A 10,385-nucleotide genomic window follows, 5' to 3' on the forward strand; every position below is an offset into this window, starting at 1 on the left:
CACAATCCCCTAGCCATGCTTTCATAAACACCTAAATCCCTTCATGATTCAGTTACCTGGACTTGTCTGGATCTAAACCTTGAGCAGGACATCTTGTTTACGTATTAGCTTGTTTGTTATTATCTATCTCTCCCCACTTTAGTTTAAGCTCCTTGATACCCGGCACTTGGTTGTTTGTTTTCACTGTATCTACAGAGCCTAGTACAGTGCCTGGTATAGGGCAAGGGCTCAAGAGTGATTTGTTGGGTAGATGGATGGATGGATGATGGATGGATGGATGGACGATGGATGGATGGATGGACGGATGATGGATGGAAGGATAGATAGACGATGGAGGATGGATGGATGGATGGATGGATGGATGGATGGATGGATGACGGATGGAGGATGGATGGATGGATGGATGGATGGATGGATGGATGGATGGATAGATGGATGGATTGATGGATGGATGGATGGATGATGGATAGAAGGATAGATGGACGATGGAGGATGGATGGAAGGATGGATGGATGTGGGAAGACAATGACAGGTGGAAGAGGAGAAAACAGTGGGCTGTAAGGCCATGTTCCCAATCTGTAAGCTCCGGACTGCCCCAGGTCCAAGTCCTCACAACTCTTCTCTGTTCACTCTCACTCCCCAGATGAGCTCATCCAGTGTAAACAGTTTAACTTTATATCTCCAGGTGTGACCTTGCCCTTGAACTTCTGACTCATATCCAACCAATACCCAACATTTCCACTCAGATGTTAATAGACATCTCAAATGTCACATATCCAAAACAGCACTCTTAATTTCTCCTCCAAATCTTATCCTCCCACAGACTTCCCTATCTTGGTAAGTGACAGCTCCATTCTTCCAGTTGCTTGGGCCCAAAACCTGGGAGTAATCCCTGATGCCTCCTGCACATATGTCATCCAATTCCTCAGCAAAACCTCTGGGCTCTACATAATGTATAGAAACCCACAATTTCCCCCCCACAACTGCCCTCTAGGACACCATTACCTTTCAATCGAATTGCTGCAATAGTCTCTACATCAGATATTTCCTGTAACCCCTGACGTTTCCTCGGTCACCTCTACCTTCAGCTCCAGCTGGAGCAGACAGCTGTGTGTGAGCTCAGCTGGTCTTGCGCCGATAGTGTCTTGCCTCAAGTGTGCACTCTATGTCCGTTTGCTTCCTGCCCTGGACTTCCGCTCCATCGGGGCCCTCCTGTCTCAGCACAAGAGTCACCTGGTGCTGTCAGCCCTTTGCCTCAAGTGAGAGCTGCACGTCTCTTTGCTTTCTGCCCCATGGAAGCTTGAAGCTATGAGAGCCTGCCACCCAGGCGCTCAGATGTGCAGTTAACACCGCAGGGGCAACCCTCAACCAGTGGGGGCCAGGGGCAACTAGGCAAATGTCCCTGCCTCCTATCTTTTAGGTGGGTGACTCTGGGAATAGTCTATGCATTGTTGAAGGGTCCTGGTCAACTCAAGCTCCCGATGCCCACAGCAGTGACACTGACAATGCGCCCTTTTCTCCTTTCCCATCTCATTGGCCCCACTCCCGCATGCCTGCTCCCTGGGTCATCTCGCAGAAAAGCCATGTGCCCATAAGTCCTTGTCTCAGGCTCTCCGTTCAAGGGAATCCAAGCTAAAATGCTTTTTCAGTTTGTTTCTCTTGCTCCCCAGCAGCAGACTGATCTTTTAAAAACACATGTGAGGGTGGACGGATGGCGCAGTTGGTTAGAGCACGAGCTCTGGGCAACAGGGCTGCTGGTTCGATCCCACATGGGCCAGTGAGCTGCGCCCTCCGCGACTAGAATGACGTCAATGAGCTGCTGCTCAGCTCCCGGGTGGCCAGATGGCTCGGTTGGTTGGAGTGTGTCCTCTCAACCACAAGGTTGCCGGTTCGACTCCCGCAAGGGATGGTGGGCTGTGCCCCCTGCAAGGAATGGTGGGCTGTGCCCCCTGCAAGGAATGGTGGGCTGTGCCCCCTGCAAGGAATGGTGGGCTGTGCCCCCTGCAACTAACAACAGCGACTGGACCTGGAGCTGAGCTGCACCCTCCACAACTAAGATTGAAAGGACAACAACTTGACTTGGATGGAGCTGATGAGTCCTGGGAAAAGCACACTACTGTTCCCCAATAAAAAGTCCTGGAAATATACACTGTTCCCCAATAAAGTCCTGTTCCCCTTCCCCAATAAAATCTTTAAAAAAAACCAAAAAAACAACAACAGCACATGTGGTCGTGTCCCTCCTCAGCTGAGGGACCCATGACTCTTATTTTCCCTAAAGGAAAAGATCAAGTCCTTAAGATGGTTGACAAGGCCTGACAGAATCCGCCCTTCCTGCTATTTCCTCTTTGGCGTTGTCTCCTGCTACCCTCCCCTTTGCTCTCCTACAGCCACACTGACCTTCAGAGACACCCAGCACACTCCTGCCTCAGGGCCTTAGCACTGGCTATTCCTAGTGCTTGGATGCTCTTCCTCCAAACATGCTTCTCACTTCCTTCCGGACTCTTCTCCAAGCACTTCTCAGAGAGGCCTGTGCAAAACAGCAACCTCCACCTGCCCGCTGTTCCCTGGGCCCCTCACTTTGCTTTAGATTTTTCATAGCACTCATTACCAATATCATAAATTGTCCTTTTTTTGGGGGGCGGGGGTATATTTTCTGTCTCCTCCTCAACTTGAATGTCATCTCCATGAGGACAGGGACTCGGAGACATTATTGTTTTCTTCACTACAGAACCTAGAACAGTGCTTGGCAAGTAGTACGTGCTCAATAAATATTTGTTCGACGAAGCAAATAAATCAGACTGAAGAAGTATACAAGCATCAGACTGTGGTTACCTTAAACCCCTGGAGTGGCAGCCGCTCTTGGCCGTGCGGGGCCCAGGAGGCTGGCAGAGAACTCACTCCATGCTTTGTCCTCCAAGATGGCTCGTGGATGATGATCTTTGGGCCGCGATGCTCTGAAATTTGTCTCAAGGAGTCTCAGGTAAAGCCTCAAGCACCTCAGAGCATTTAGAAAAGTGAAACCTCTGTGAGTCTGCTCCAGGTTGATCCTGTGCAGGTGGGAGTTTGTCGCCTTCTGGTCTCTGAGACCCTGGCCATCGCCAGCATGAGGTGGTGACCTAAGACCCTCTGAGTGCCCGTCAAAGGCTCAGCAGCCAGGAACTCCTCAGCTTCGGAAGCACGCTGGCAGTTTCCCCAGTGAGAGGGGAGGAATCATGGGGCTTTAGGAAGCGGCTGAGGGGGCCTGGGGGGCCTACATGCTGTGGTCCAGGCCTTCCCTTCCCAAGCTCTGTGAACAGTCATACTGTCCCCGCTACGTGGGTTAGGGGTCAGGCCAGGGTCTGTCTTTCCTCCAGGGGAGGCAGCCCATTGGCCTTTGCAGAGCCTCACAGGAAGCAAGCAGCCCTCCCTGTGAGCACAGGACACTCAGCCCCAAGCGCCGTGGGAAGGAAGCCCCTCCCTGCTGGGGTTCCTAAGCCCTGGGCCCCTGGCGCTGCAGGCAGTCAGAAGTGGGAGCTGCAGCACGGGACTGAAGAGGTTAATGTGCATCTGCCTCCGAATGTTAATGTGTCTAGGTGATGTCAGTGGGAGCCAGAAAGGAGGAAGTGGGGAGAGCAGTGGGGCTTGGAGGCAGCAGAGGTTGCCAGGCTGCGAGGAAGACCCCTTTCTGGACGGCGGGGCTCGCGCTCCGGGACACGGCGTGCGGGCAATAGAGGCTGCCGCAGCCTGCGTGGGCGGACGTGCCAGCAGGCGACCGGGCACCGGCAGGATGGACCTGGAAGCTTCGTTGCTGTTGCCCACTGGCCCCAATGCCAGCAACACCTCGGATGGTCCGGATAACCTCACCTCGGCAGGTGAGTAGTGTTGGAGGGGAGCTCCCTCCTCCGTGCTGGGGGTGGGAAACGGGAAGGTTTCACCTCTGAGCCAAACTGCCTGGGAAACTTTATTACAGTTCTTAGGGACAAGATCTGCAGTCTGCTTTGCCGGGAGGGGAAGGGGAGAAGGAGGCGGGCCAGGCAGGGGCAGGAGCAAAGGCACGTTCCAAAGTAGCAAGGGATGGTGGCCTCATGAGTTCCAAATAGGCTTTGCAGAAAAAAATTCCAGGCTGGAAAAGCTAGCGAGAGAAGCTGGAGGATAGTATGTGGGGAGGCAGCTGGAGGCTCCCTCCTTCACCTATCCCCTTGGCTTTTTACACCAAACTAATATAATGTGCTCTGAACTCTCCTGACTGCACCCTGGAAAAGGCCGCAGGGAGGGGATAACTCACAGGGATTAACTTTCCTGTTGACATTTCCAGAGCTGAGATGCCGTGGAATTCTAGCTTTGAGAGAGAAGGGAAGGAAGGGGAAAAGAGAAAAGGTTTGTGTGGAGAAAATGCTCAGGCAGTTGGGCAGTAACATACAGCGTCAGTATGTGCTTACCCAGGAAGTCCAGACTCCTGAGATACAGCCCAAAGAAATCCCTGATAGGAACCCAGGAGAGGGGAGGGGCTGCAGGCCTGGTGAGCAGAAGCCTCCACAAGACAGTCGCCCACAGAGATGCCCAGAAATCAGTGCACAGCTTCAACCAGTGATTTCTAAAATGAAATGATCAGGGCTACAAATATGAAAAGATAAAGTACATACACGTGGGCGCATACACACACACACACACACACACACACACACACACACACACTTTCATGTCCTCCTGAGGTTTCCTGGTGAAGCCCAGGGCCCACAGAATAATTCTCTGCAGACAGCTGTGGTTGTTGACTCTGCATCTTCTGAGACAATGCAGGAGACAAAGGACTGGGTCCTTCCACTCATGGGAGGTGCAGGTGGTGCGGGAGAATCTGGTAGGATCGACCAGGGAACCGGTGGAGGAGGGCGAGGGGACGGGATGAGTTAGCAACAGTGTGAGGCGGGAGAATGGTAGGCGAGGACCCGGATGAACGGTGGGTCCCCAGCCGGAATGGCAGGGGTGGGTGAAGAGGTCAGCAGGCGCGTCGCGGGAGGCTGAGCACGCCAGTCGGATGTCGCCCCTTAGAGAGCGGAGTCCATGTCTAGCGACTGACACTGGGTCCTTCTGTCCCCAGGGCTGCGTCCTCGCACAGGGAGTGTGTCCTATATCAACATCATCATGCCTTCGGTGTTCGGCACCATCTGCCTGCTGGGGATTGTGGGGAACTCCACGGTCATCTTCGCGGTGGTGAAGAAATCCAAGCTGCACTGGTGCAGCAACGTGCCCGACATTTTCATCATCAACCTGTCAGTGGTGGACCTGCTCTTCCTCCTGGGCATGCCCTTTATGATCCACCAGCTCATGGGGAACGGGGTCTGGCACTTCGGAGAGACCATGTGCACCCTCATCACGGCCATGGACGCCAACAGTCAGTTCACCAGCACCTACATCCTGACCGCCATGGCCATCGACCGCTACCTGGCCACGGTCCACCCCATCTCCTCCACCAAGTTCCGGAAGCCTTCCATGGCCGCCCTGGCCATCTGCCTCCTATGGGCCCTGTCCTTTATTAGCATCACCCCTGTGTGGCTCTACGCCAGGCTCATCCCCTTCCCGGGGGGCACCGTGGGCTGTGGCATCCGCCTGCCCAACCCGGACACTGACCTCTACTGGTTCACCCTGTACCAGTTCTTCCTGGCCTTCGCCCTGCCCTTCGTGGTCATCACGGCCGCCTACATGAGGATCCTGCAGCGCATGACGTCGTCCGTGGCTCCCGCCTCTCAACGCAGCATCCGGCTGCGAACAAAGAGGGTGACGCGCACGGCCATCGCCATCTGCCTGGTCTTCTTTGTGTGCTGGGCACCCTACTACGTGCTACAGCTGACCCAGCTGTCCATCAGCCGCCCGACGCTCACCTTCGTCTACCTGTACAATGCGGCCATCAGCCTGGGCTATGCCAACAGCTGCCTCAACCCTTTCGTGTACATCGTGCTCTGCGAGACGTTCCGCAAACGCCTGGTCCTGTCAGTGAAGCCTGCAGCCCAGGGGCAGCTTCGAGCTGTCAGCAACACCCAGACGGCCGATGAGGAGAGGACAGAAAGCAAGGGCACCTGACATTTCTCCTTTCGCCCTGGGCTCCGCCAAGCCAGGACACCACCGCAGACCACGGGGAGAGATGCTGAGAAAAACCCAAGACCCGTCTGGGAGAATGCAGGGAGGCTGAGTGGGGAAGGGTCGCTGCCACCAAACACCTACCACAGGGCCCACAGATTGCGGGGGAGGCTCCCAGCCAGGTAGGGGACTTCCAGCACCCGAAAGCCCCTAGAGAGAGCAGGATGCCAACTTTGGGTTGAACAGAAACTGAGCAAGAAGAAATTTTTGGTTTAAATGTTCAAGTGAGCTTGCATCAGCTAGCTCCCAAATGTCTTTTTCCCAAGAGAAGAGGTCTGTTTCAAATCAGACCTGCCGGGGTGTGAGCCGCGGGGCCACAAGCACGGTCCCTGGGGGATGGGAAAGGTGGTGTGGCCTCCACCCTCTTTCCTTCTCTCACTGGTAGGATGGAAGGTAGCCTTTCTCCCAAGCTGGAGGATGCTGAGACATGAAGCTTGCCGTCTCTCCGTGTCCCAGCACCCTGTGTCGATTTCCCTTTATCTCTAGGGGATGCATGTTTATCATTTGGGGGTGGGAAGCTCTGAGCCTACAGGAGTAAAAGCCCAATTTACTAGGAGATACACTTATGGAGAATGACAAGACGACCTGGGGTGGGTGGGGGTGGGGAATCTTGAAATTAAGAAAAATGGGGAGGGACCAGGGGCTTTTGCAGCTGTGGGCACATTGTCTTTGTGGGCACATTTGTCAGTCACCAGGTCCAGAGTGAGCACTCACCAGTGTCCTGCATGTGTAGGGGACATTCTGATGCCTGGTGCGTTGGCACCATCTTTTTGCTCTGGCCGTTCCTTTCAAAAAAAAAAAAAAGAAAGAAAGAAAAAAAAACTCCGAATAAAGGAAAATGTCCACCCACATCTCTCTGGATGCTCCTGTATAATTGCTTGGGCTTGGGCTTGGGCTTGGTGGTGGGTGGCAGGAAAGGAAAGAGGGGTCACTTGGTGGAATCAAGACCTTGACTCAAACTGCATTTTAGGAAGCAAGAAGCAGGGGATCTGTCTAAAGCCACAAGGAGGATTCAGGAGGACACACATGGAATTACTGTGAATTCATTAGATAGCAATTCTGCGGCTGGGCTTGTTCTCAGGACTCAGCTTTCTGTCTTCTGCTCAAAAGCACTTGGTTGTCACCAGTGCTGGCCCCTCCATCCCCAAGTCCCATCTGTACCTCCCCTGCTGAGTCACCAGTGGCAGAGCTGGCTTTTCGGGGCAGCCTGCGCCTGTCTCTTGCAGCTGCTAAGATCTGGTGCGAGCCACATTGGGCAGGAAGATTACAGATGGGGCCGCTGGGCGGCAGCCAAGGCTGCTGCTTCTCAGCTTCTTCACCGAGAGGGGCCGGGAGCCCACAGTCCTTCGCTAAGCGCTCAGCAGATGTGATGGGAGCAAACTGCGAGCCTCTGAGCCTCTGACTTGTTCAGATACATCCCTAAAGCAGGCGTACCTGCACGGCCTCTTCTTGCTGGCTAGTTTTAATTGCAGAGTTGCAGCAGGTGGCCTGTTTCGCAAACTTGTGGGGAGCTTCCTTGGGTCCTGGGGAGATCTTTTTATGATCATCATTAAGCAGCAGTAGTATTTCCCAGCTTTCACTTCACTGCACCCAACACAAGGGAGCAAAGAAGCTGAAGGTTCCTTTTCCTGACTCACCAACAGTGGGGTCTCTAGCTGCCACAGGTAAACTTCAAATCTATTTTAGATGCACATCCAACAAAAGAAAAAAGATTCTTAGGGGAGCCTTGAGGCAACGCCTACCCACTGATGCCAGAAAAGGAGGTTTTCCTGAATCTGGTTTGCCTGTGAAAGGCTTGGGGTGGGGGGGTCTATCTCCCCCCCCCCCCGCCCCAGGAAATGCAAGTGACCAAGTCAACAGCTCCCTTAGGTGGGTGAGCTAACGACTTGCCGAAGGCCCCAGCAACAAGTAGGGAGAGGAACACCCCTTCTTTCAGCTCCCAACCCCATATTGAAACCTGAAATGGAAGCAAGTGGGTTGAGACAGGAGAGTGAGTGGGTGGTGACATAAACAGGACAGAAGGGAGAGAATTAGGGGGGAGATGGAGAAGTCTAGAAGAATAGGGGACGGAGATGGGAAAGGAGGGCACGGAGATTATAATGGAGGTGGGAAGAACGGTTGCCTACACGTCTTTCCCAACCCAGCGTTAACCTGAACACACCTGAGGTGCCACTGGTAAGAGGCAGCTTGTGCAGGGGAAAGGGTGGGTTGGTGGCAGGACCACCTTCCTTACACCCTTGGTGGGAAGGGAGGACTGGGGTGAAGGCTGGTGGGCGGGTCTGAGCAATGAGTGGAATTCTTTCCTCCTCATTCAGCCGGGGCTGTGAATAGCAGGAACTTTGGGGAACTGTCGGCGCCACTGCAAGAGGCAGGCTCCATGGAGCGATGAGGGAGCTGTATACGAACATTCGCTGTATTTCTTAGATGTGGAAAGGACAAAAAGAGCAAAGAGATCAGTTGCATTGTCTTTGCACTCTCTCTGTATCGTCAAGGTGCATCTATGTTGTAGCATGTATCAGAATTTCATTCCTTTTTAAGCGGATTGATATTCCACTTTAAGTGTACACCACCTTTTCTTTATCCATTCATCTGTTGATGGACATTGAGGCTGTTTCCACCCTGTGGCTATTGTGAATCATGTGACTATGCACATGTGTATTACATGCCATTGAGTGGACTCTGACCTATTCCACGATATGATGGTATTTGAAGATGGGGCCTTCGGAAGGCTTTTATGTTTAGATAAGGTCATGAGGATGGGGCCCTCATTATGGCGTTAGCACCCTTATAAGAACAAACACCAGAGAGCTTGCTCCTTCTCTCTCCCTCCATCTGTGCACACCAACAAACGTTTGCTGTCTAAGCCACCCAGTCTGTGGTAGTTTGTTATAGCAGCCCGAGCTGGCTGAGACAACTGGTAAGAGTGTTTTGGGTTGTAAATGACAGAAGTCCAACTCCAACTGATTTGAGCGAGGAAGGGGACGACATTGGCCTGGTAAGGGGGAAAGTTCGGGGCAGGTAAGATTAAGCCATGACTGGGTCTGCCATCAGGACAGACTCTCCCTTTCTCTTTTCCTCACCCCCCATCACGTGACTCGGTTTTCCTCTCTGTTGGCCTTCTTCTCAATGGATGTCCTCCCATGTGGCAGCAAAGACGACCACCAGCAGGTGTGTGAACATGCACTGTCCTCACAGGCAGCAGCTCCAGGAATTAGCCAGGACGTCTGTCTGTCCTGCCACTTTCCTTCCAGGATCTGTTTCAAAACCCAAAAGAGCCTCTACTGGTCCTGGGTGAGTTACGTACCTTCCCGCTCCTACCCAAGCAAGCATGAGAACTAGGGAAATGGGACATTTTTATTGGCTAGTATAGGTCACGTGTTCACCCTAAGGGGCCCTTTCATTGGCAGCCTCACTCTGTGAGTGTGTGTGTGTGTGTGTGTGTGTGTGTGTGTGTGTGTGTTCTAAAAGAAGATGTTATATTACTGCAAATAAAGAGAAGGGTGATGAGCAGACAAAAACAAGATACCCCATCAGGTAAGTTCTCAAATAATGAGAGAAGGACGGCATGGAAAACAGAAAGGGGAAAGAAGCAGGCAGGAAGGATCTAGGAAGCCACCGGCTGCTGTGGAGCATTTTGCACAGGAAAGAATCCTTTTCTTTGAATCTGATGAAAACCCTGGACTCTCCTCCATCCCAAACGCACACCTGCTAATGCACATAAAATGCTGCAAATAGTTTTGGAGGGTCTCCAATCTCCTCCCCAGATACCAGAGGAAGGACCCCTGGTAATGAAGCAATCCCCTGACGTGGAATCTAGACATCTGGCAGCAAAGTCAGCGAGCAGACCCAGACCATTGCGGCCAAGTGCGCAGGCACAGTGGGGGGGGAGTGTCACAGCCGAAGCAGGCAGGGTCCCTCCCCTCCTGGAGCTTCCAACCCCACTGGGAAATGAAACAATCAGATAATCTCACAAATAAGCGTGAAATTACACCTGGAACGCTACAAAGGAGAGGCATGAGCGAGAATGAGGGCCATGGGAGAGAGGGCGCTGCTCAGGCAGGTCAGCGGAGGAGTGGCTAGAGAAGTGGTGGGGGCCGTTTCCCCCACCGAGCTGTGCAGGATAAGGCGGGAGGGGGCCTTCCTGGCAGAGGAATGATCTGTGCTAGAGCCCTGTGTTTGGAGGGAGTTTAAGGGAACTCATGGACTCCCTGATATGGGTGAACCAAGACGTTGTCTCAGCTGGGTCCACACTATGTTCTCAGGTTCTTGTGGGG

At 53.2% G+C, this 10,385-nt stretch overlaps 1 protein-coding gene across 1 annotated transcript; it reads left to right on the forward strand.

Moving 5' to 3' along the window:
• The first annotated feature begins 3,450 nt into the window (after window positions 1–3,450).
• Window positions 3,451–6,959, forward strand: MCHR1 (melanin concentrating hormone receptor 1). The gene is made up of 2 exons (XM_019734436.2): window positions 3,451–3,851; window positions 5,075–6,959. The coding sequence occupies exons 1-2, from the start codon at window positions 3,539–3,541 to the stop codon at window positions 6,052–6,054; spliced, it is 1,293 nt and encodes a 430-aa protein (XP_019589995.2). The 5' UTR covers window positions 3,451–3,538; the 3' UTR covers window positions 6,055–6,959.
• The last annotated feature ends 3,426 nt before the right edge of the window (window positions 6,960–10,385 follow it).

This window comes from Rhinolophus sinicus, linkage group LG02 (genome assembly GCF_036562045.2).
Source record: "Rhinolophus sinicus isolate RSC01 linkage group LG02, ASM3656204v1, whole genome shotgun sequence".
In the NCBI taxonomy this organism is placed as follows: domain Eukaryota; kingdom Metazoa; phylum Chordata; class Mammalia; order Chiroptera; family Rhinolophidae; genus Rhinolophus; species Rhinolophus sinicus.